Below are 27,338 nucleotides of genomic sequence, written 5' to 3'. Positions count from 1 at the left end.
TGACCATTGAAGAATCATGCATAAAGAAACAAAAAGAGATTAGATCATATTACAAATAATGAAATCCCCAACACTTGATTAGTGATATTGAGAATAGGAGTAGCATTTATATATGATGGACAAGCTAATCAATGCATCTATTTATCTCTCATATCAAACATAATTGTTCCTCATGATCTATATGTCCCCTTATCATTTTTGGTGCAGTCAATTGTTTTTCAAATCACAAGGATGGTCTCACTCAACCCTTAGGGCCATCACTATGCTTTCACTGCAATTAGGAAAAGGAACAAGATAATCCATAAGGGTATCCCTATTTTGACTATCTAAATGGTTGACTTTGCTTCCTTCTTAATACTTTTTCCTTGATGCAAGGAAAGGCAAAAGCTAAATAAGAAATAAAAGGTAGCTGCTGTGCAAATGAAATGGAATAAAGTCCTATAACCTTCAACCAGCTCAAACAAGATCATGCAATAAGCAGCCATGCAATGTGAGAATTAAACAAGCCAATCCATGCAATTGTTTGATTTTCTAATAATATTATCATAAGTAACATTCCAATAGGGGATTCCTAACATCCTCAACTAAGTTATACAGTACGGGTGATTCCTATTACAAATGATGGAATAGTATTAGAAGCCTCAATGGAATCCAATCACATCTTAATCTTCATGTTTTCCTAGTCCCAACATGGCTATAAACCTTGTTGGATGTACATGAGTTCTACTATTGTGCTTGAAAAAATAGCCTTTTTTTTAATATGCCACCATTATCCCTAATTAACCCCAGTAGGTGATATAGCTAGCTTTATTGACAGAGCCATCAACATCTAATGTTACCCACCTCATCATGTTCAAAGATTTTTGAGATATGCTTCAAATCATTATTAGATAATTCAAATGGTATGTTGAATCTACATTGCAATCTGAATTTGGCCTCCAAGCATCTATCAAAACACTACATAAGTCTTTCTATCTAGCGTTTCACGAGAAGAAATTTGTCAAACATAATGAAAATACTATCCTGTGTGGTCTTGCTTTTTTCTAGGAAGTTGTTTTTCTAATATTTTTTTAAATAATTTCCACCATTGCTAAGGGTAATTTCCAGTTAAATAAATTGAGTGGCCAACCTATCGTAAAATTCAATTGAGTGGTGATTTATTACTTTACTTGTAGGTTTTGGACTGTTAGAGTAATAAACGCTTTATTTGATCTTTCTCAAACTTATCAGTTAAATGCTTAATTTGTTCATTTTTCTCATAATTTGTTCATTTTTCATTGGTCTTGCTTTTGGTTTTTGATTTATTCCTTGACTTCATTAATAAAATTACAATGCAGAAAAATTTCTTTGATAATACCCATTATTGTCCACAAATTTTAAGATTATTCATTTTGGAGCCATACTTGTTTAGTTAATTACAAGACAAGATTTATAATAACTTCAAAAAAATATCACATACAAGAAACTCCTTTCTCATTTTAAAAGTTGGGTGAGATGCATTGAATATTTCTAGTACATTACCAAACTCAGGAATGTCATATTTTAAAAGCTATTTTTTTTTGTTTTTTGTTTTATCAAATCAGTAATGTTGTCCTTGTTCAACATTATCAACTTTTTATATATAATAGGATAGGATTGTTGGTTAAAAAAAAAAAACAGAGAGAGAGATAGGATTGTGCTTTTAATATATCGCAATGTCAGACAAATTTTATCTTAATAAATTAAGATTTATTTAACACATTAACAAAAATCATGTTACACGATACCTCATTTTTAAATTTAAGCATTATCAAATCTAATTAACTCTTTTAAATTATTTTTTATTTATTTAAATGAACTCAAAACTAGGATATCATGTCTACATGGTCATAACTTCCTTCATTAAAACTAATATTCGAGCATTGTTAGATCCCATTTGAAGTAACCATCACAAATTTTTTTTGCATTTACACCACCTTTGCCTCAAAACCACTGAGAAACAGAACGTTCAGATGTTGAAGCCCAATTTCCCTGAGGTCAGGCCCAATCAAAGCTTTAGCCTCTGTCAAAAAAAAAAAGAACGAAAAGAAAATTCTCTGCCCTCATTCGCAAGCCAAACTAGGGTTTTGAACCCTTCTCTAAACCCTTTCTCTCTCACACACACACATTTCCTGTTCCACTCATCCTTTCTTCACATTTCACCGATTGCGTTCTTCCAGTGCTCTTTCCATGGGTAGCCAAGCCGCGGTTTCGTTCCTCACGAACATTGCACGCGCCGCTTTTGGGCTCGGCGCGGCTGCAACTGTCCTTAACTCGAGTCTCTACACCGTCGACGGTGGCCAACGGGCAGTCCTCTTCGACCGTTTCCGGGGCATTCTTGATGAAACCGTCGGGGAGGGCACTCATTTTCTTATCCCTTGGGTACAGAAGCCTTACATTTTTGACATTCGCACTCGACCTCACACTTTCTCTTCCATCTCTGGAACCAAGGACTTGCAGATGGTCAACCTCACCTTGCGTTTGCTCTCTCGTCCCGACACCTCTCGCCTCCCCGTGATTGTACAGAATCTTGGTCTGGAATATGATGAGAAGGTTCTTCCGTCCATTGGAAATGAAGTTCTGAAAGCCGTGGTTGCACAATTCAATGCTGATCAGCTCTTGACGGAGCGTCCCCATGTTTCAGCACTTGTTCGTGAGAGTTTGATCCGGCGAGCTAAGGATTTCAACATTGTTCTTGATGATGTATGGTGATGAGTGAATTTTTATTGAAATTCTGTTTGTGTTGATATTTAGTGGAAGAATGCAGTTCACTCACAAAATTTATTGCGATTAATTTGTGATATTTCACAGGTTGCTATCACGCATTTGTCATATGGACATGAATTTTCAAGGGCTGTGGAGCAGAAGCAGGTGGCGCAACAAGAGGCAGAGAGGTCCAAGTTCGTGGTGATGAAGGCGGAGCAGGAAAGAAGGGCTGCCATTATTAGAGCAGAGGGAGAGAGTGAATCTGCGAAACTAATTTCAGATGCGACATCGTCTGCGGGTACAGGGCTGATTGAACTTCGTAGGATTGAGGCATCCAGGGAGGTGGCGTCTACATTGGCCAAGTCGCCTAACGTATCTTATCTGCCCGGTGGGCAGAACTTGCTCATGGCTCTTAATGCTTCACGTTGATGCTGGTAATCTTACTTGCTTATTTTATCATTTCATTTTTGACTTGATTTTGTTTCTGATCCTCAGTTGTGTATTTCTACTTGATTTACTAAGTTTTTCTGTCTTATTTGTGGCTATTGACTTCTTGGTTCTTGGTTGTGTAATCGTGTTTTATCTTGATTTACTATTTCTTGGTGATAACATGCATGAATTAACATTAATGTACCCTATGATATTTAGTTACCCTGCTAACCTTACTGGGTGAAGTTCAAATGCTGATTGGTCTGTGCCATATTGGTAGGCTTACCCTTAGCTTTTGTTGAATAAACTGCTGAAACATAAATGCCTATCCCTTAATGTAGCAGTTTACATGTTAGCTTAGAGACTTGATTGTTTGCGGTCTTCTTTTTGTTGAAGCTTGGAAGAATGTTAGATTGTTTTTCTTTGTTGAGCATAAAACAGATGAATATATTTTGAGTTCTCCGATTATGGGTGTTATCCCTGTGAGTTACTAGAATTACATTACTTTTATACCATACTGCTATTTCAACAAAGATGAAAGGTTTATGCTTTCATTGAACCACTGGGGGCTGAGGAATGTCAAATTGCTTTTGTTCCTTTTTCATGTTGGCAATTTCTTCTTTAGATGCTTAACATCCTCATTTGCGATCAATTGATTCAAATTCACTTCCCAGTTGTTTATATATCCATTTCAGTATTTCACATGTGGGAAAGATATTATATGTAGATGTTGGGTTTAGTGGGTATAACAGCAAAGTTATTTCAGGTTTTTGCATGTTCTTGTAACCATTCAACAGCAATATTAAGAATGGCTAGATTTCTAGTTCTATAAGGGCTTGATTTCTACTTTAATGAACAGCAGGGATCCTCTTCCTCGTGGAGGCTCTGTGCTCCAACTGAACTGTATCTTATGGTTTGAGTAATCTTTGAAGATTGTGAATTTCTTTTGTGTGATTGATCTTAACACAATCCCGGCAAAATTATAAAGATATAGCAAAATTCCATATTCCTGGAAAGTGGACAATTAATTCTTTTAATATTAATTATTAGTGTTATTGTGAATATCTCTATCGTGCATTGGTAGTTTGTAATGGTCAACAATGTTGACCCAACCATTGCTATTGTTTGCTTTGCGCCCTTACATTTCCCTTCTGATTGCAGGATCCAGTGATGTGGTTCGTGGCAAGCTTGGATTATTGTTTTCCTAGTTGTCGTTTGTTGAAAGAAAAATTTGCTCCCGCCCCTCATTTTTTTCAAGTGACTTACGCGGCCCTACACTGTGGAGACTGAATATGAAAATAAGTCAATCTTGTTAAGGAAAAAAAATTAGGAATGAATATGATATGAATTTCATGTTTTGTTGAATGGGTTCTCTTAACTGTAGAACCATGACCATGTGCCAAAAATACGTGCCAAGGTAGGAGATTAATTTGAATATTTGCTTCTATGCCTTACGCAAATACTTGATAGAAATTTTATTCAAAGCATTTTAGTATGTCATACAAGGTATAGTGCTTTGGGTTATCAGCTATCTGCTTCTTTTATGCATCATGGCGGAAATTTAACCCAATAACGTTGCTTGTCACAAGTTTTCTATAGATACCATGACATAGTTGTGTAATAATTCTTGTGTGATTGATATTACCCATATAAGCTATCAACTGAAGATTCTCATTTAGGTTTATTTAATTTTAGCGAGTAGAGAATAGGCTAGAACTGAAGGGTTTGGGATTTGAATCTTGTGTCTTTGTTGATCTTCTTCTCAGGTTGCTTAGCTCAATAGAAAGGTGTGGTGATGCGATAAATTTTAGTTTGGCCTGCTTGCAATTTGGTTCCTTGGATTTTGAAATTTTCCCTATAAGTGTGGTTTTATTCCAAATGCTTAATTCCCATTGAAATTGAAATATAAGATAAAACTTATGATATTAAGAAAACTGCACTGGCTGGTTTGACTGGTTTTGGAAACTAGTCACTTGATTGGTCTAAACTCGAAAGATGTGAGGAAATCGGTGGGCAACAGATCCGGGACTTGGCTTCGCTTCGCTTACACTTCCCGCCTCCACTTATAATGGAAGGTTTATATTTAATATTTAATATTTTTATTTTATATTTATTAAAATAAGAAAATTGATAAATTTGATCACCAGCTTCAGCAGTTCAAGTTTAATATAAATGCCTTAAGTTTAATGTTAATGTTTTTTATAAATTAATTATTCAGATATACTTTAAACAGTATAATTTAATATTAATTTTTATATAAATTTTTAATATTAAATTCAAACCATTTATACTAAATTTAAATTGTTTTCATATTAAATTTAAACTGTTCTGATTAGTGATTAGATTTTATTAAAAATTTATAGATTTTTTATTTTAATAAATATAAAATTAAAATATTAAATCTCAACTTTTCACATAAAATCTAAATAATCCAGATTTTTCCCCCAAAATGCCGCAGAGCACTGAGCAAATCCAAGGCAAGAAGATCCGCAAATTGATCTCAAACTAATAAAAGTGGTTATTCAATTTTTTTTTACCAAATAAAATTGGTTATTCAACTGATTGAACTGATCACTTTTTTTTTTTTCCAATTTTTTAAATTTAAATTTAAATTTATGTTCTAAACTATGATATTTGCGCGCGCGCACATAGGAGTAAAAAAAAAAAAAAAGCATAAATGGGTATGAATTGTGTGTGCAAGTATGTTTTCATTCTAAAATTATAAATTATAAGATATAAAATAAGTAGGTTTATTCAAGATTTTTTTTTTAAAACCTTGAGATACATTTTAGATGTAAACTAATTATGGTTAAAAACTTCAACCAAGAAAACTTGATTCACTTGAACTTGAAATGCAACAAAACCCACGTGGCAAAAATGTTATGTATGGCAAGCAATGTTACAAAACACAGACTCACTTGAAATCCTAGCTTTGCCCACTTGAAAATACACGTCAAGGTAGACTGTTATAAGATTCAAATTAAATTCTTCATTTGTATGATTGAGAAATCTTAACATGCCACTCTGAAAGTGGTGTGCTTATGTGCGCGGACGGGTGTGCCAGTGTGTAGATATACATGGAACAAACTCAAGACTATGTTTGTGTATGGAAATTTTATTTTCTTAGAAGGATATTATTAGAAACAAGTCATTATTATATCTACAAATTTGAAACTAGACAAGCATTTAGGGATAAAATAGAAATAAAAAACAAATCAAAACAAGTAAATAAGCAATAGAGACGGAAGAAAGTGTAAAACACCAAAATTTTTTTTTAAATAATTTAATTCAACCATAGTTGAGTTACAGCCACCCAACACATTTTTATATCAATAATTTCGATATAAAATATTTTATAATTGGCTTCAACTCACACACTATAACATTTCAGATAAATTTTTACCTCCCACATGCCATTAGGCTAAATCACATTTGTCCATCCTTATACTCCCAACAAGTAAACTAAATCACATTTGTCCATCCTTATACTCCCAACAAGTAAAATAAGCAATTTAGTCAATTTTCAACACAAGCTAGTTATTTGGCCTTATAATCATGCCATTTTAACCAATCCAAAGTAAACCAAATATTAAAATTACAGTCATCCAAATTGTACCAAAAATAGAAATAGTTTGAAAGGCATGCTTACATTTATATATTCATATAATTGACAATAAACATAAAAAAGTCCTAATATTGACAATATAACACATTATAAATTATAAATTAAATACCTAAAAGAGACAGTGGATCTATACCACTAAGCCTCTGGGACTCCTCCACGTGTCACTCGTGGCTCTTCTCCTGAAAATTTTTTAACCACATAATGAGACTCAAAATTCCCAGTAACCAAAGCCAATTTATGATAGTGTATACAAACAGTTAAGTGTGTGCTTACTAAGTGAGAATTAAAAATAATATAATTCCAACAAATATATGAAATATTACAATACACACAAACAACCATCCTTATATCCCTCCATTAACCTCGAGCCGTAGCCCTCACTCGGTGCTAAATTACCCGGCCAAAGGTAGATTAGCCCGAGCCCTTACAAACCACCTATTGAGCTCCAATAGGGGCATACCATGTGGCACATAAATACAACAACAATAGCAAGTCTCCCAACACCTCCCACAATAATCAAATAAATTTATAATAATATTGCACAATTATATAATATTACAAAATTTATAATTTTCTCAATAATCACCCAATTAACATGAAGTAACACTAATCATAAATTAAAAGCATGGTTACCTTGTGGCTTTTTCAATAAATTATTCCTTAAAATTTCTCTCTCACCACAATCTTCACCAGTAATACAATCTACAAATAACATATTATTTATAAATATTAGTTTCAATTTTTGAAACTAATAAAATAATTCTAATAATAGAATTAAAAATATAACATAATTCCTAATCTCAATCTTAATACAAATCTATAGTTAATACTATTAAGTATAATTTTTAACTCCTCTTTTAATTATCAATAAACATTAATAATCTAAAAATCAACTTCTAAACTAATTTTTATTATCAAAATTTTTCTTTTTATTTCATAAATTCGTACCTAAAATACCCAAAAAATTAAAAATTAAATCTCTAGCTTAGAATCATAATCCTATAGCCATAATAATTCATTTCTCATCCTAAATAATCATCTAAACCTCAATAAATCAACATATATTTTCAGATCTAGTCTAGAATTTGATCCATAAGCCATAAATTCAAAGATCATTAACAAATTTATACTCTATAACATTTATTATACTACTGACAACCTCAAAAACCATATTTATTCAACATAAATTCATCCCTCTTCCAGATCTTAAATTTTCTACCACTACAAACTCAGAAACTAAAGAAGAAGGATGACTAAGAAAAATTTTTAGAACACTTACTTAGTCTTAAAAAGCTTAAAATCATACCCTAAATATCCTATTAAAAACTCTTACCTTAAAAATTTAGATATTTCGCACCGGTGACTCGCGTTCTCTCCGCCTCAGCTCGCGCGCAGGAATGAATGAGGAAATGAAGAAGGTGAGTTTTTATAAAAATTCAGTGGGTCCCACATTTTTTTTAATTATTTTCTCTCTCTTCTTCTTCTTTTTTTTTATTATTATTTTATTATTATTACTGTTGAGGCGGCGGACGAAGCAAATTCGTTTTCTTCTTCTTCCTTTCTTTCTTGTTTTTACACCTTTTTTTTATTATTATAATAATAATTTAATAATATTATTTTATTATTATTATTTTTTATTTTTTTTTAAAATTATTTTTTTTTAAATTTTCTATTAACCCAAATTAACTATTAAAATTTATATTGGGATGTTACAGAAAGCATGTCACTGTTCCAATTAATTAATCTCAAAAAGGCTTCCATCTCTGGATTTCTATGATATAGATTAGTACTTCTAAGCTGTTCAAATCTACTCTGAATTGTCTAGATTTATAATTTTTTTCTTTTATTATTTTTTAAAATAAAAATACTCTCTTAACTATCAGTTTTTCAAAAAACAATTTTTTATTTAAAAAACACCCATTAAAAAATTATAAATTTAGATTATAAAAATTAGATGTAAACAATTTGAAGTGATGAACTTTTGATGAGTAAAATGAGCATTGAAATTGGTTCAGGACTTCTACACAGCTTTTGTGATTTTAGAAGTATCAAATCACTTGGTATATGAAAATTACATTTGAGTTCAGCTAAATCACATACTCCTTCCATTCAAAAAATATAAATATTTTTAATCAAATCTCACTCTCAATAAATTAGGTACTTATTTTTAAATTAATTTTATCTTTTCATATTTACCCCTATAAACACTTTAAAATAAATATAAAATAATTTATTTAATAAAGACACTTAAAAAAAATATTAATTACTCTTCAAAAGATTAAGAATATTTTATATTTTGAATATTCAATCTCTCAAAAAATACATCCTATTTTTAAGTGTAGGGAGCATGTATCTAAAACTTGAACCTTTTAGTTGAGTTAATCACCATAGGCATACAAGTTTTGCACTTGCAACTGAATGAGCTAGCGGTGCCTTGAAATAATCAACACATCTCTATCATGGTTGCATTCAACGACAAATCATAAAGGTAAATCAGTGTAAATTACATATGCTTCCTTGGTCTAAATCAGATAGGGACGGATAGCCTTTGAGAACGTTTCTTTTTCACCTACGGAAGCGCTGGCCCATGTCAAGATTGAGTGGGATAGATACAGACAGACATATTATGTATGTAATTTGTTCATCAATGTCAATCAATATATATATATATATATATATATCAAAATTGGGGGATCAGCTCATGTAGGAAAACTTGAGTGGGATACACAACACAAGTCAAGTTGAAAATTCAAATCTTCTTGATATATGAAAAATTGTCCATTGCTATCACTAGATAATAACAAGTTCCAATTTAAATTTGATATTATCTTCCTCACTAGCTAGCCTACGCATACAGATTAAGAATCGTACGTGCAACATCTTCATCTTTATCTTCATTCATATTCCACCATGGAGCTCTGCAGATAACACAACTAGGCGATGATGAAGAATTAATACTTCCATTATTATTGCTTGATCTAGTCCATTGCTCCAAGCACTCTTCATGAATCGGATTTCTGCAAGTCCCACAAGCCACAACAAACTTGTCTTCTTTCTTCATCTCCTCCAAACAAATCGGACACGAAGTTCCATCCTCAACCTTTACATTATTATTGGAACGACGTCGTTCCTGATGACGTTTCAGCTTCAGTGCTGCTAACAGCTCGTAAAACCTCAGGCGGAGTTCCGCGGCCGCCTCGGTCCCCGGCATCGTGGGAAGGTCCACGAGACAGCGAACGCGGGAGGGGAGGAGAGTGCCGATGTGGAGGCCGACGTCGGCGAGGGAGACGCCGAGAACTCCGAAGATGACGAAGAGGATGTGATTGCATGGCGTGTAGAGGTCAGGGCAGGTGCAGCCGGAGACGGTTGAGAGGACGACGGTGTATACGTTTCCGGTGGGTGGTTCGAGGACGAAGAAGGTGGCGTCGGAGCGGTGGAGGAGCCGGAGGTTGTGGGAGTGGCGGAGGGAATGTTGTCGTTGGCGGAGAACGTCGGAGACTGATAGGGAGAATTTGAAGTTACGACGGCGACGGATTAAAGGATTGTGATAAATTGACTCCATGAATCACTATTCTGGTTCTTCTTCTTCAGTGTTCCTCCTCTTTTTTAGAGTGATGACGAGAAGATTTATGTCTGTTTCTCTACGTTCTTTGCCGCTGGGACGAGAAACTGGTGATATTTTATACTGTTGTAAATCATTTTTTATGCAATTTTTACAGGATATAAATTAAATTTAAATTTAAATTTATTTAAATTGAATTTCAGAATATGTGGATTTCATTGATTTTATTTTTTCAAACAAATTATATTATATAAAATACTAAAATAAGTGAAAATGTTAAAAAAATTTACATAAATTCATCAATATCAATTTCAAAAGATTTACATTCTACATCATAAAATTTAATTTAACTTATCTGTATATTTTGAATTAATTTATGAATTTTGATAAATAATGTATTAATTTAAACTTTTGAAATAACATAAAAATTAATTATAATTTGGGACTTAAATTCTTTAAAATTGAAATTCATTAATTTTTATAAAGTTTTTTTGTTATTTGTATTTATTTTATTATTTTTTATAAAATATAAAATATTGTATCTTTTCTTAAAAAAGGTGCACTTCGTAAAATTTATGGATCCGCAATTTTAGAAAATCCATTCCCTAATTTGATATAGATATATCCTGTCCTGCCATCCAACCCTCGGATACTCTGTCAGGTTAGTTTGTGTTTGGCTTCAACATAAAATATTTAAAAAAAATCTAAAAAAAGATTATACTTCTTAAAAATATAGCTACCATATATTAAAATAAAAAATAAAAATAAAAATAATAAAGTTTCTCTAAAAAAATATAAATAACAATTTCATCCCTTAAAACAATTCCACTAAAGTTTTTGAGGATCTTTTGTCAATAAATTTTAAATTGAAAAGATTATTTTACAATTTTTAACAAGTTGTGATTTCTTATTCAATTTTATAAAAAATTTGTAATTCTTTAAACAAAAGTTATGAATGGAGTTTGTTATTTTGAAAACTTGCTTTTCAATAATAAAAATTACACTTGACAAATTCTGATTTTTTGTTTAACTCTTGTAATTTACAAAACAAAAGTTGTTATTCTTTAAACAAAAGTTGTGATTGGGGCTTATTTTTTAATAATAGAAAGAAAAAATTAATCTTTAAGTCCTCCAACTTTTAATCCACTTGTAACTTAGTCCCTCAAATATGACTCGTTGTAACTAAATCCCTCAACTATGACTCGCCTATGACTCAGTCCCTCAACTTTTGAATCAATTACAAATTAGTCTCTGCACTTTTATTAATTTTTTTCATATTAGCTTATATTTCACATCAATAAACAAGAGGAGGGTATTTTAAAATAATATATGAGCATTTTTTATCCCTCTTATTTGATAAGAAATTTTTTTAAAAAAATTAAAAAATAAGGACCAAATTATAGGTGAATCAAAAGTTGAGGGACTGAATCGTAGCGAATTATAGTTAAGGAACTGAGTTACAAGTGAGTTAAAAGTTGAAAAATTAAAAGATTATTTTTCCCTAATAGAAACTATGCTTGACAGGTGGTGATTTCTTATTCAAATTTTATAATTTATAAAACAAAAGTTATTATTTCTTAAATACAAATTGTGATTTGAATTTGGGACTTATTATTTTCATTAAAGGTGAAATGATCTTTTCACTTTAAAATTTATTAATACAAAGGTTTCTTAAAATTATGACATTTCAAGAAATGATATTGCAATTTATATAATTTAAAGGGATTTTATTATCATTTTTCCTATAAAATATGGGTGATATAAAAAAAATAGAAAATATAGATACATATCCTATCAAAGAAAATATAGATACATATTTCCAACATACTTACTATAAGCTAGCATTTATATTAGTAGATTTCAATTTTAATTCACATTTAAAATCTTTTATCTGAGTAGTTTAAAATTTTTCAAATAAACCAAATCATTTGGAAGAAAATAACCTTTTGAATTCTGTTCAAATCTTCAGAAATATTATTGTCATGGCTACCCAATGTGAGCATGCCTTGGGCAACAAAGAAGAAATCAATTGAAAAGGAGAGATGGACTGAAATTAAACAAAAAACAAAAAATTAGAATTAATGGGTTTATCAATGGTAGGAGATATGAATGAGAAATAAGGGGGAAAAAAAAAAGCAAGAATCACACATGTGAGCCTTCAATAGCTAAAAACACAAAGGGAACAAGAGGTTTGATTGAAATTTGAAATTATAAAAAAAAATTAGAAATGAATTTGGATTGAATCAAATCCACATTCAAAAATTTTGTGTATCCAAATGAGATGAATTTAATCTAAATTCAAATACCCATTAATCCAAGCAAACCAAAAATCAAATCAAAATTAGTGAATTTTAAAGTTTTAATAATATTAATAATAAAAGGTTGTTATAAAATAAAGGGGAAACAATTTATATATTTAAGTTTATGTACTTAATATGATTGTTTTTAATTAAATCAAGTCATGTGAAACTTTTATATATTATTCATTCTATAATAAATTTTTATTATTAATTTAATTGAAAAATTAAGATCAACTTATCATGATTTGATTATATATATATATATATAAGATTAAGTACACAAGCTTTATCCAAATAAAAATACACATATCTTGATTTAATTAAAAAAAGTACAATATATTGCTAAGTACATAAATTTTTTACCCTTAAAAAATAACATTAGAATCAAAATCAATCATTTCTTAAATTATACACCAAACTATTGTATACTATTTTTATATTATATAAAATTAAAAAACAGTTCAACGTTTTCAATAAATTTAAAATTTGAAATAATAAAACAACTAAAATAATTATAAAATCAATTTTAATTTTAATTTTTATTACTTTTATAAATTAATTATTCATATATATATTTTGAATAGTATAATTTAATATTAAAATATTTGTCAATTTAACTTGTGGCTCGTTGTGAAATTTCTTGCCTTTATTTGTGAGGTCAAAAGCTTGAATGGATAGGCATGCATATAGATTCTTATAAAAATCATAACCAAGGACCATTGAATAATTTTGATATGCAAGACCGAGAGATTAAAATATTTTATAATTTATTGCGAGAAGATAAAACTATCTTCCACACACACACAAATGTAAATGACACACGCCTACACACATTGTTATTAAAATATAAATGACACACATACATTATTATTAAAATAAAAATAAGACTTATCATAACTCCTTTTCTTTTAAAATGTAAATCACACACACACACATTATTATTAAAATGTAAATGAGACTTGTCATAACTCTTTTTTTTTAAAATGGAAATGAGATATGTTTTTTTTCTTAAATGAGAATTTATTAATGAAGAAATTTATTATTATTAAAATGAAAATGAGGCTTGTGTGTTCTTGAATGAGAAATTATTTTTCAAATCATAATACTTATTTCTCTCTATCATCAAGTTAATTTTCTAAAATTATTAATAAAAAGATTGATTATTGTCAAAATAAAATTGATGCTTGTTTTTTCTGGAATGATCGTGTTAAAAGAACACACACACCTGAGGGTGGTTTTATCTTTTTACATCGAAGTCCAATTATATTTAGTTTCTTTGATCTTGCAAAACAATATTATAATTATTTGATCTTGCGGATCAATAAATGCTGCTTAGAGATATTTGATTGTGATTTTTCCCTAGATTTTATCCATTAATATTTAATTTTTTATAACTTTTATAAATTGATGACCAGATTTATTAATTTTTTTCTTAATTTTTATAAATCAAAATAAAAAAAATTAAATCTCAACCATCCTAATTAAATCAAGATAAGTGAATACGCAGGTGAAATTATTTAGTTCCCATATAATATATTATTTCTCCTGCCAACAAACGGTCTTGAGTCTTGAGATTGAGTGTGACTGTGATCAACTGTGCAGCAAATCAAAATCTAAGAACAACAAGTCTCTGTGTTAAAAACAGGATGAATCTCCAACCAGTGAACTGAATGTTGAACCAATATCTTTGATAAGTTTAATGATCATTTTCAATACCTTGTTGTTCCAAAGCTAAAATTTAGAGCAACATGAAAGCAACATAAACAAGATCAAAATACTTTAGACCATCCAATCCAATATTATCACAGACCCAGACCCAAATCATGTGAAGGTTCATTACAAAATTACAAAACCAAGAAGATGAAAAACCTGCACAAAATAGTCCAAAAGTTCTGTCATTTTCAAACAGGAAACTAAAAAGATTTCTCTTAGCCCCAACCCCAACCCCAACTCGTAATTACCAAAAAGTATTCAAGTCAGGTCAGATCATCTAAATCAAACAAGTTTAAATGTTGATGATGATTTCTCTGAAGAGTATAAGCAGACAGATTCAGATACCTATGCTGATCATAATCTTCATTATTATTCCATGGAGCTCTACAAATCACACAACGAATCACTCTATTATTCACTTTGCTTCCTTTCCACCTCAGAAAGCACTGTTTATGAATCGCATTCTGGCAAGTCCCACAAGCCACAAGCTTCTGAATCTGATCTTCCTTCTTCATCTCACCTAAACAGATCAGACACGAAGTCCCATTCTCAACCTCAACGACGACGTTATCGGAACATCTTTGCCGGTTTCGACTGAAGAACAACTGGTGAAACCTCTGGCGGAGTGCGGCGTCGGCGAGGGCGTCCGGCGAGGTAGGCAGCTGCAGAAGGCAGTGGAGCTTAGGAAGGAAGAGAGAGCTCTGGAGGACGCGGACGTTGTCCAAAGAGACGCGGAGGACTCGAATGAGGACGAAGAGAATGTGCTTGTAAGGGGTTACAGGGTTAGGGCATGAACAGGAAGGGAAGATGGAAAGAGTGACGGTGTAGACATTTCCGGTGACGCCGAGGAGGAAGAAGGTGGAGTGGGAAAGGTAGAGGAGCTGGAGGTCTTGCCGGAGTGCTCGGTTAACGGGCCGGCGAGGGAGAGGTTAGGAGTAATAGGTCGGCGTCGCCATGGAACCTGCTTGAATGTCACCGTCAGGGAGCGGGGGAGCAAGGTGACAGGTGAGAGAGTCGAGGAGAGCCTACTTCTTCTTTAAGTAGCCTTTGAAGAAAATGGGAAAGAATCATTGCATGCCCAGAATATTTGTTTTTTATAATTTTATTTTATTATATCTATTTTATCTTTTGATTATTATTAAATATTGAGAAAATTATTAAATATTAAAAATATATTTTTTTAACCAACAAAATATTTTTTTTGTTATACAAAAAAATTAGATAGATAAATGTGGTCAGCTCGCTGATGCCAATGAATTCCTCTAGATTTCAACGTTTACAAAACTATAGGCAAATCCTTATAAATTAGATTACTTTTTATAGATAAATATTAAAGTATTATATTTTAAAAATATTTATATTTAACAGGAGTAAAATTAAAAATTTATTCAATTTTTAGATAATAAAATTTAATTTTTTTTGTTTTGATAAAAATGCTAAAGGGAATTTATTATAAAAGATCAAACTCATTGAAGTGAGTATTAGGACTGTTTGGAAGATTTTAGATTGGCTTAGCTTGGCTCTGGGTGAAAACGAATTTGAAACTATCTTTTTCAATCACAAAAACGAATTTTTTTTAGGACCATTCCCTCCTATTCCTGTTAAAAAAGATTAGAGAATTTCTAGGAAGAATTTCAGCATCAAAGTAATTATTTATTTACAAATTAGATTCAAAAAAATTATAAAATTATACTATAAGATCGTCGGAGTGAAGAGAAATGAAATGATAAAGCAAAATAATCAAAATGTCCTTTTTAATGATTCAGTGAAATTATTAACTTTACTTATAAAATTGCTAATATTATACATTAATTCCCTTTTATTGCTTATTAAATATATAATATTACTGGTATATTATGTAACTATATTAATTACATCTGACTTGTTAAATTATTAAATTCCCTTGTAAAATCAATAACATTATTTATTAAATTTCTTGTGTTACTTGTTAAGTCAATAACATATGTTAAATTCATTGACTTATTAAATTATTAACTTTACTCATAAAATCATTGGTATTACTTGCTAATCTTCTCGTGTTACTTGCAAGGTCGATGACATTATTTGTTTTTAAACAGTAGGACAATTTGATCATTTTATATTAAAAGTTTATTTATATGAGGTCCTTCAATATGTAAACATGCTCAAGAAACTCATCTATCCTTCATAAAAAGACATGATATATTGCATAATGCTGAAAATTCAGGGGCTATAGTTGTGTGCGTTCAAGAATCAAGATCCCATGCATAACTCTCAAAGTAAGAGCACAACACCTTGGAGCTCCCATAACTAAGGTTAAGCAAAATCAAATTGAAATAAAAAATCAAATTGAATTGAATTAAGTTTTCTCTATTTAATTTGATCTATTTGATTTTTCAGTTCGATTTGATTTTTTTTTAAAAATTTTGATTGATCAGTTCAATTCAATCTAAAAATTCTTAAATCAAATAAATTGAATCAATTGAATTATACATAATAAATTCTTATCTAGATGAACAAGAAATATCTACCATTTGTAGTAGTAGTAGTAGTTTTTTTGTTTAATGTGATGTTTTAATTTTTTTATTTCTATAATTTAATTTTTAATGCAATAATACTGAGTCTTATTAATTTTCTCATAAATTATAGTATAAGATTGTTATTTTTTTTTGTTGGGCCTTCAACATCAAGGAAAAAAATTAGATAGAAGAGTTTATGAAAATCAGACTCTATAGACCCAAATCAAAGCCCATAAATCAAATAGATTGATTGAATCAAACTATTATAATTCAATTTAATTATGTATTTTGATTCGATTCAATTTTTTTTATATAATTCAGTTGATTGGTTTTATAGAAAGTGAAACCAAACCGACTGAATGTTCACCCCTACCCAAAATGTTATGAAGATGTAAACCCTCAAGCATGTCGATGAGCTATGTCTTGATAATCAACAAGAAGCCAAGTTTCTTAGCAGAGTTGCATCTTTATTTGTCTTCACGATCTCTAGTGAGTAGCATGTCCAATGCTATTGATTAAGTCATCTAAGTCAAAGGCTTGCTTAATCAAAATCTAGTCGTGTTCAACGCAATTTTCTTTGTTCCTTTGATCTATCTTTCCTCTCAAACTCAAGTTTTATGTCTCTGGAAACAATTTGAGCAAACAGAAAAGCCACGGCAGCATCCATAAGTTCATTTGAGGGGAAAAAATCGTATTTAATAAACACTTTGCTTTTGTTATGATTTGATAATTTTTGCATCATTTTTGAGAGTTTATAGATAAAATTGCACTACATTTAAGTTAAGAATTGCACTATATTTAAGTTAAGAATGCTAGTAATTCCTCGCAGAATTCTCTATGAATAGATTTACATCTTAACCCTTTACAATCTGTCTTTCAAGATTTATAACTGTGCGATGTCGCGAGCCAAGAACCTCAAACCTTGTGTTTCATCTTGTAAATCAGGAAGACCTTGATTATTTTGGAGGACCTATATGTCACTTACTCAAATGTAAAGCCCAAATCCAATACAGATTTTTTCTTTTAATTTTTTTAAAAATCTTTTTGCCTTTTTATTTTTGTCCGATGAACCCTGCTTAATCCTCCATTCCTCCCGGAACCGCGAATTCACTCTCGCAGGCAATCGCCGTCGCACAATCCACCACCCGCCTAAGCCGTCGGCCGTCCGCCGTCCACTCTCCATCCGGGCCCTCCATACGGCCGCTTCTCTCTCAAATCGATGGTGTCTTCTATAGAAACTCTTCATGTCTGCTAGAACTTTCTTCAAAATAAATTCGCGGTGTTGGCTGAATCGACTCTTGTTTTTCTGCCATATAGGGAGCTTTTAATACGTATTTTAGAATTGTTGGTACTTTTACATGAACAAAACATCGGGTATCCCCCATTCTCCTTTACGAGTTTGAAACCGAGTTCCGTTCCATGGCAGCATGTTGTCCAAGTTGCTCCAAGTTCACACCAAGTTCTTTTCTTCCACACTCCTCTCTTGTTCCCTCTTTTTTCGGTGTCCCTTCTAGCTATGTGAGGTCTGTTAATGTCCGTTGTTTCTATAAGTGTCAAAGAGTTTGGCTTCGGTCAAGCCGTCGTTTTGTTCCTCTACTTGCTTCGTCGTGCAGCAATTTTGAGTCTGTGGAACTGCAAGAAGCCCAGAATGCTGTTTCAAAACTTCTTCGAGAATTCGGGGTGTCTGAGGAGGAATCTAATTCTATTGCATCTAATTCACCGAAGTATGTGAGGATGCTGGTTGATGAAGTACGGGATTTGGACGAACTTTCAATGTGGGAGACGCAAATTGGCGGGTTCCAGGAGAAAGTGGTTCACATTGCTAGGAAGAAAGGTGATAATGGCAAAGTTGTATACTTGGAGAGTCTGGGTTTGAGCCTCTCTTCAGCTATGAACGTGGCCAGATATCTGTCAGGAGAAACACTTGTAGCACTCATCCATAAGGTAAGCCACTTTTAGTCTGTCAACCAAAGTTTTCAACTTTAGTCTCTTCAACGAACCTTGCTTGGCTGCTTGTATTATCTGAATACTGTAATTTATTGTTTCTTTGATTTCTTGTATTGAGCTGATAACACTATCAATTTTGACTTGTTGGTACATTCAGCATTTTTTAATATGTCAGACCTAATTGTTGCTGTTTATAGGTTAAGTGTATGAAGGAACTGTTCTTTTCTGGCAGTGAAAGTTATGAGTTCCCGGTCAGAAGAGTTCGCAATATGATGATGCAGTTATCTATTCCTATTGATGAAGATCTGCAGCAGACTTTGTCCTTTTTTGAAAAGGTTGAATACATGTTTGTCTTTCAACAATACTCTGCTGTGTTTTGCTCTTCAAACTTATTTATTTTCATAATCCCCGTTTTATCTGTTCTGTATTAATTTTCTGTTTAAATGTTATTTTTTAATATGTTGTTTCCTAAAAATACTTCAGCTAAATTTTTTTGTTTCTTGCTGTAGGTTGAAGCAAGGCGTGGAGGTTTGACCATGTTGAATTCCAGTGATGCTGCTTTTGATTTTTTAATTGAATCATTTCCCCGTCTACTTTTGTTATCAGTAAAATCTCACATGAAACCGTTAGTGGAATTTCTTGAGAGTGTTGGAATCCAAAGAGATCTCATGAGAAATATACTGTTGACTTTTCCTCCCTCTTTGCTGTGGAATATTGAAGTATTTAAAAGTCGAATACTAGCCTTGAATGAGGTATATGAATTTTATTTTGGATTTTTGCGTTTGTTTGCAATACTCAAAATCTTGGTAATTTTTAATAATTTTTAAAAATGAATTTTTATTTTATTTTACTTTTTTGGGAATTATCATTTTTTTTTCTGGTGTATTTTCTGAAATGAACTTGCTGCATTCTCAGTTTCTTCTTCATTGTCTTTAAATTTGGACCTGCTTGTTCTTTATATGGAACTTTGATGTTTTGTCTTTGTCATGCAAGTAATTAATCAATCAAATTTGTCATTCTGACAATCAATTAATTCCATCCCCACGCAACATTCTTTGCAATTCTGCACTCTATAATGCTTAAAGTTGCTAAGGCAATGACTTGTGCATGAAAAATGCTTTTCTTTTTTACTGGCATGTGTCCTGTTGAACTGAGAATCTAAACCTACACATAATCCTAATTCTTAATGTCATTACCTATCTGTGATTGAGAGTTGATTAGCTTGTTTATTTTGTAGATTGGTGGTGTAAATAACAATCATGTTAAGTTGCTGATAAAATATCCATGGATATTATCAAAAAGCATTCAAGACAACTATAAGGAAATCCTCTCTTTGTTTGATTCGGAGAAGGTATGGTTTTTCTTTTCTTGTCTCAATTTGTATGCTTATGTGCCTACGTCATGTCATACACATGACTATAAGATGCGTTTAAAACAAAGAAAGCAGATCAATTTTGGTGGTGGTTCTGCTAGAAAAGTTATTTCTTGCCTAATTACTGGTTCTAAAGTGAGTTAGTGGTCTTAATTTCTTATTAAAAAAAAAGAGCAAGCTAGAAGTTGTATATTTAATGAGTTCTGTATCATCAAGGTAAAAGACCTGTGTTGCTGCCCTGTTATTTATTACTCAAGGAACATTTTGCTGTTTCTCCTCCATATACCTGTATAAAATATAGTAAATGAGTGGAGTTGAGGCTTTAAACGAGTGGGAATAACCAGTGTCATTGTAATGCTATTTTGAAATGTAAAATCAAATATTAGTTTTGACTCATAATTATGCATGAATTCGGTCTTATAGAACAAACATTTGCAACCAATTCTGAAAACTTGCTAGTAGCAGCTTTTAGTGCCCCATGATGTTTCATTCTCTATAATCATCTCATTCTCAACTTAGTGCAATTGTATAATCAATGAAATAGTGATTAACTGTTCAATCATCCACCAATCTCTGATCTTATTATATATTAATTCTTTGAATTCTATGAGCCACAGTGATGGTCAAAACTATTGCAAATTCAGGGGCAAGTGCAATAATTTATGGAAATACTGGGATATTAACAGAATGCTTCATCATAGGTTCCCAAGGCATTTGTTGATCATGCAATCAAAAGCTGGCCCCATATCCTGGGCTGTTCATCTAGCAAGCTAAAGCTGATGGTTGATCAGTTTGGTGAGATAGGAGTTCAACAGAAGAAGTTAGGTCAAGTTATTGCTAAAAGTCCTCAGCTACTGTTGCAGAAGCCACAAGACTTTCTCCAGGTAGTGCTTGTTTTCATCATAATGTATCATCTACTTGTCATACTTCCACATCCATTGCTAGTTAAAATAGCTTTATGCATTTTTCATATTTTGTAACATTGAAATGCTTATTTGTGTTCATATAAATTCTGATTTTCTAATTTCTAGTATACTGTACACATTTTTTGGCCCTGCATTGTGTTTAATTTTTGGGTATCCTTGTGGAAATTAGTTTGCACATGCACTTAAATATCCATCAAAAGGCTACTGAGATATTTTAGGTTTCTAATGTGAACCCTTATGTGGTAAGAAGTGATGAGAAAGCATCAGTATCTGTTATATCATTAAGTTCTTTCATAAGAGCATCTTTTTCTTGTTCTAAATTTATTTCTTTGGAAGATATACCTGTTCGGCTATTCCTTAAAGACTCGATTCAGAGTAGAACTTTTTTGCTTTATTGTTCTTGCTCAGGATCATTTACCTCCTGTTCATTATGAAATACAGAGTTTTTGGTTGAAAGTTTCAGATAATCAGTTTTGATCTCCTTGCTTCTTCAATACATTCAGGGTCTTGGCGACATATTAGCAAATTTTAAACCACATTGAAAAGTATGAACTAATGTGTTTTCATTATGGAATCTCTTAAAAATAATTTCAGCTGATCATATATGTGTTGGTCAACCTTAAAACTAGTGTCTTACCTGTTAAGGTGATGTACTGAATTGGCATTCAACACCCATCCTGCATTCTGAATAAAGAACATGTCTTGATCCCTCAGTTTCTTGGCTTTAAACCAGTTCAACTCCTCTATTTAATTAACTGTTATGGGTCTACTCCATATACCAGAAAAAAATTGGGGATGTGTTGGAATTGGAACTGCCAATCGTTATGTTTAGATAATCTGAGTTTGAGTGTTGTGTTTTTCTTAGGTTCAGCTTCCTTCTAGTTCAACTATAGTATGGAAATCCAGGTCAAACCGCCTAGTTGAACTGGTAAACTGTTAAACCAGTGTCTTGATTTGGTTAATAAATGTTTTGTTTATGACTAGTTTGATTATAGTTTGGTTATGATTTCGACCATTAACCCTTGAACCAAATCCCCTGATTGGTTCAATAATCAGTTCGATGTTCAGTACTTTGGTTCAACGCCATGCAACCTTTTTAGCACTTGATTGTTGAATTTCTCTTGCCTTATCTTTTAGTAGTGAGTTCTTGCTTTGCCAGTAGCAAAGTTCTTGATGCCATCACTGATACTTGAGTTTGTCTTTTGAGCCGTATAGAAGTTTGTATCACTCTTATTGCTATGTCGTTATTATTTAGTTGTGGAATAAGCTCCTTGTTCATTGTTGTTTATAGGTTGTTCTGTTCTTTGAAAATATGGGGTTTGATAGACAAACAATTGGGAAAATACTGGTTCGCTGCCCTGAAATCTTTGCTGCTTGCCCTGCCAAGACTCTCAAGAGAAAGATTGAGTTCCTCCATAGTATTGGTGTTTCTGAAGTTCACCTTCCTCGGGTCATAAAAAAGTATCCAGAACTTCTTGTGTCCGATCCAGACAGAACCATGCTACCTAGGTATTATTCTGAGTCATGCTAGAATCAAGTTGACTTTTTGATACATAAACTTTATCTGCTGGATTTCTGTTCGTATGATACTATGGTTGTGGTTGAATGAGACCTCTTAGTTAACAGTATTACTAAAGGCTTGGTTGATTTAGCTAATTTCACCTAGTGGGATAAGACTTGTCTTTGTTGTTGTATGATATGATGGTTGCGTTTACATTCAACTAATCAATGTTTTGCCAACAATCTAGGTGCCTCTGGTCATCCTTCCCTTTGCAGTGGCTGTTTACTGTTTTAAACATTCTTAATCCTTTTGAATGTGCCTTAAATCTGACCTTATATCAATTGTTACTCTTGATTCTGGTTTCTTTTAGTTATCAAAAATAATATTTTGGCAAGATTCCCAATAAGCGTGCCTTGCTCAGATGCAAGAACCTGATTTGTCTGATCCTTAAAGATGAGAAGTTCAAATAAAAAAAAAAAAATGGGGCTGTAAGATCCTGTTTGATGCATAAAATGAAATGGCAAATAAAATGACAAAATAATGTTGATGATAGGAAATGACCTTCATGCCCATTCTCTAGGATGCAACAACAAGTCTTACCTCACTAAACAGGTTGGCTATATGGATTACACGATGTCATTGTACTCTATCAATAACTAAGCTTTTGAAAATATCGTTAACCAAGAGGTTTTGTTCGACCTCATACCCTAGGATAATCAATGCTAAAAACAATAAAGGAAAGGGAAATTCTCTCTGATTTGATCTGTGATCTTATAGCGCCATTTTTGCAGGTTGGTGTACTTGATGAAGTTAGGACTATCTGAAAGAGACATTGCATTGATGGTACGATCATTTTCTCCTCTGCTTGGATACAGCATTGAGGAGGTTCTGAGACCCAAAGCAGAATTTCTGGTGAACACAATGGAGAGGCCAGTGAAGGACGTGGTGGGATACCCCAGGTATTTTAGCTATTCTTTAGAGAAGAAGATAAAGCCAAGATTTTGGGTGCTTAAGGGAAGAAACATTGAGTGTAGTTTGAAGGATATGCTAGCAAAAAATGACGAAGAATTTGCTGCTGAATATATGAATCTCCCATCTCCTCATTCTTGAATTCAGCATGGACTTGTGTCTTGCTAGGCTGTAAATATTATATACCCTTGGTTTCCAAGTGTATATTTATTTTCATAGGTTTAAAGAGAGCTCAAAAGTTAGGAGAAGATTATTTTTTTGGGAGAATATCAATGAAGGACCGTTGAATTTTTTTAAAAGGACACTAGTTAGATGTAATGCTTGTTGTAACAATAACTTCACTTCTTCAACGGTCCTTCATTGATATTCTCCTTTTTTTTTTTTTACTAAATTACAAAAATCTGCAAAACGGTGAGCCACCCTTGGTAAAATACTTGCACAATTTTTGCAAGATGCATTGCCATAAGATAGACATGTTTTATTGTTTTGGTCTTGTGTGTCCACAGTTTATTTATTCATTCATTTATTTTACTTTATAACAATTTTGTAGTGGATCTTTTTAATACATAAAATTCAAATTGAAATTCCCAAGAAATCATAAGAAGGCTGTTGATTGGATAGCATGTTCAGTGACAATGGGGATGTGCTTTCCGGATTGGGTTCTCAAGCTGCCATCTCTGCTTGTTTCTCTCCTAGATCGAAACGTCCCTGCGTCGAGGATGACTTTTTGTGTTTCTGGATAGTTTTTTGTCTCTGTTGTTGCCTTTGCTTGGCTTTTGTTTTGCTCTAGCTGCTGATTTGAACTCTTTAGTTCTTTCGTTGTCTCAATGAGTGTTTCTGTTGGCCAAAAAAAAAAAAAATCAAATTGAAATTCATTTTGATTGCTCATAGTTATCATTTTATTGAAGGTAAATCGAGGAACAATCATACATTAAATATCGGCATCTTTCGATGAGGATTTAGACGTTGGTTTGTTACATTGTGAAAGAATAATTTCTTCCAATGGGCGCAATCCCTGTTGAATTGAAATTCTTATCTTTTAAATAATGCAGTTGGTAGATGTACTTGAGAGTGATTAGTTGAGTCATTTCAGAAGATGAGATTAATGGTTTGTATAATAAGTTCACTAATCACTAGAGGATAACAAATTATGTACACACATAAATGTAAGTACAGTGAATTCTTTTTTTGATAACCCATGAACAGAGACCACTACATTGTGGATACGACATTCAACCCATTACCATTGTCCCTATTAATAATCCTAGCCAAAGCTGAAGGAACTTGGGAAACTTCATGAAGGCCAGTTATAGCTAATAAACCCATTTTTTCTAAATAATCTGATACATCCATTACTACAATAAAGAATTTATACACAAGTTGAAATTGACATTTTGTACGACATTCAACACATTACCATTGTCCCTCTTAATGAAACTGAGGAAACTTGATAGACTACATGAAGGCCGAGCATAGCTAATAAACCCATTTTTGCTAAATAATCTAGTACGTGCACTATTACAATAAAAATTTGAGTAAAAGTGTATTTTTGCTTTTAAAGTATTTTTCAAAAAACATTCAGCACTCTAATATTTTTGTTGAAATAATTTTATCTTTAAAGTTATTAAAATGAAACATTTTTATCTTTTCCATCAAATTTTCTAACATTTAATGTTTAAGGTCAATGTTGAAATTTTAATAGAAAGGGTAAAAATGTTTTGTTTTAATTATTTTAAGGACAAAATTGCTCTAACATTAGAATGCTGGTTGCTCTTCAAAAAATATTTTAAGGGTAAAAATACAACTTAACCTTGAAAACTTTCTACACAAGTTAAAATTGTCATTTTGTATTGGTTCTGCATGACACATACTCCAGTTGAACTTCCCGATTCCTTATAACATTGTGATCGTCATGAGCTGGGTTTGTTCCTGATCTAGTAATTTCTAAAGCTTTAGTGGAGTCCAATTCCAAAATTAACCTCCCAATACCAGCATCCCAAGCCGTCTTTGCCCATGCATCTAAGCCATAACACTCGCAGGATGGAGGCAACAAAATTGTTATTCAAGTGTTTTAGTTTTCTTTTTTGAGCCTCCTTAATATTGTCAACCATGGGAACACAGTTAACATCTAGAAAGATAAATGAATAAATTATTCTCCAAACATGGGGTCTAGTAGCATTGTAGATTATGAATTCATTTGTTGTATAAATTGCTTTTTCAACTTTTAAAAATTGTGTAATCTAGCATTTGTCATTAATAAAAGTTAATTTTCATAATTAATTGACTAGAAAATGATAGAAGAGAACATTTTTAAGATTATAGAAAAGGACTAATTTTTTTGATCATTGTCTTTAATTTTGGGATCTTCTATTATATTTTTTTTGATATTTTCTGTAATTTTTGATATTATTTTTTAGTTAACTAATAGTTAAAATTAATTTTTATTAATGATAAGAATTAGATTATGTCATTTTTAAAAGTTGCAGGAACAATTTAAACAATAAATAAGTTCAGAGTTTATAGTACTATTGAACTTAAAATTTAAAGAATAATTTGCTCATTTATCCCAATCAAAATACCATTTCACCAAAAACCAAAATGTCAACCAAGACCTTAAGGGTTATTCAATAATTATCATATTTCGTAGTATTTATTTGTTATTGACTATCTCTCTCTGTTTTTTTTTTTTTCCAGCTATGTCTCTTTGACTATTCCAAGTGCAAAAATTGGGGATGTAAGTGAACATACTAATTTTAAAATGGTTTTTGGAATTAATATCTTCTGTCTATCTTTCATCCATTAATATTATGGTTTATTAGCTGTTAAAAAAAAGTATTGCGGAATACCATTCAAAGAATCAAAAGATGAAACAAGTTCAAATAGTAAAAACCAATAATCAGATAGAATATTGCAAAGAGCTAATTAGCAACTAAGAAAACCATTTTATTCCAATTGCAAAATGAACCCAGCCGGGTCGTCGAGATCAAGCAATCGAACGAACTAAAGAATGAAACGCATAGACAAATTTTTGCCGAATTAATGTTTCATCTGGTCGTTAGAAAATTTAAGAATAAAATAGATTAAAAAAATTAAAATAAAATTGAAGTAAATCACCCATTTCTTTCATCATAAATATAGTAAACTTTAATCATATATGCTATAAATGTAAAAATAATTATATCTTCTAAAAATCTCATAAGTCATGATTTTCAATTTCATAAAATAAATGACTTTTTTTTATTATGAATATGGTTCATCTATTTCCTTTCACATTTTGATAATTTTATTTTTGCTTTCATTTTCTTTAATAAATTTCATTCCATTCTTTTTAACAATTAAATGGGATTTAAAGTTTACTCCAATGTGTCAAATGACTGCTAGTATAAAATTAGGTTTGGTGAGAATTTAAATGGTATTTCAGTAACACCTAATCCTCTTGTTTGAGGCAAGGTTTTCTTTTGTGAGAATGACATTTAGGTTATTAACAGCTTTTTTTTAAATAAATTAAAAATATCAATTCAAGTAATTGTAATTTTAAAAATTTTAATTATAAATAAGTATTTAAATATTAAATATAATTTTTAAATTATAACATGAATTTTTGACTGTAATAATTTAGATTGATATTTTTCATTCAATTATTAGAAAATTTTATCAAAAAACTTAAACTGTGATTAATTTAAATTTTTGGTACCTACTTGTCATTTTCCTTTTTCTTTTCCCTATTGGTCGCCTTCGTCTTCCTAACACGGTCGACACCTTCCAGAGCCTC

The 27,338-nt window shown here is 31.5% G+C and overlaps 4 protein-coding genes across 8 annotated transcripts; 2 read left to right on the top strand and 2 right to left on the bottom strand.

The window, feature by feature from the left end:
• Positions 1–2,093: 2,093 nt before the first annotated feature.
• LOC129315956 (prohibitin-3, mitochondrial-like) lies at positions 2,094–4,518 on the top strand. The gene is made up of 3 exons (XM_054960143.1): positions 2,094–2,721; positions 2,830–3,158; positions 4,315–4,518. Exons 1-2 carry the CDS (start codon positions 2,209–2,211, stop codon positions 3,151–3,153), a joined length of 837 nt encoding a protein of 278 aa, XP_054816118.1. The 5' UTR covers positions 2,094–2,208; the 3' UTR covers positions 3,154–3,158; positions 4,315–4,518.
• Positions 4,519–9,623: 5,105 nt separating this feature from the next.
• LOC129316630 (uncharacterized) lies at positions 9,624–10,340 on the bottom strand. The gene has a single exon (XM_054961039.1). It carries the CDS (start codon positions 10,338–10,340, stop codon positions 9,624–9,626), a length of 717 nt encoding a protein of 238 aa, XP_054817014.1.
• Positions 10,341–14,616: 4,276 nt separating this feature from the next.
• On the bottom strand, positions 14,617–18,097 carry LOC129316629 (uncharacterized). Its single transcript, XM_054961038.1, has 2 exons — positions 17,900–18,097; positions 14,617–15,234 (listed from the first exon to the last, which is right to left on the bottom strand). The coding sequence occupies exons 1-2, from the start codon at positions 18,095–18,097 to the stop codon at positions 14,617–14,619; spliced, it is 816 nt and encodes a 271-aa protein (XP_054817013.1).
• LOC129315174 (transcription termination factor MTERF2, chloroplastic-like) lies at positions 17,837–24,721 on the top strand. 5 transcript variants are annotated; one of them, XM_054958731.1, is made up of 9 exons: positions 17,837–18,795; positions 18,996–19,133; positions 19,308–19,550; positions 20,036–20,149; positions 20,872–21,054; positions 21,962–22,024; positions 22,388–22,605; positions 23,389–23,556; positions 24,197–24,454. In XM_054958731.1, exons 1-9 carry the CDS (start codon positions 18,271–18,273, stop codon positions 24,354–24,356), a joined length of 1,812 nt encoding a protein of 603 aa, XP_054814706.1. In that variant the 5' UTR covers positions 17,837–18,270; the 3' UTR covers positions 24,357–24,454. The 5 variants fall into 5 exon arrangements, with proteins under 5 accessions (XP_054814706.1, XP_054814709.1, XP_054814710.1 ...); XM_054958734.1 differs by having other exon boundaries at positions 17,841–18,795; positions 24,117–24,254; XM_054958735.1 differs by lacking the exon at positions 24,197–24,454 and adding an exon at positions 24,475–24,721 and having other exon boundaries at positions 17,842–18,795.
• Positions 24,722–27,338: the final 2,617 nt, after the last annotated feature.

The sequence above is a fragment of the Prosopis cineraria genome, unplaced genomic scaffold (assembly GCF_029017545.1).
Source record: "Prosopis cineraria cultivar Desert tree isolate PC_DT_omini unplaced genomic scaffold, ASM2901754v1 PC7, whole genome shotgun sequence".
NCBI classification, from domain to species: Eukaryota; Viridiplantae; Streptophyta; class Magnoliopsida; order Fabales; family Fabaceae; genus Prosopis; species Prosopis cineraria.
Note: the sequence above shows the minus strand (reverse complement) of the source record. Positions and strands in the feature narration are given on the sequence as shown.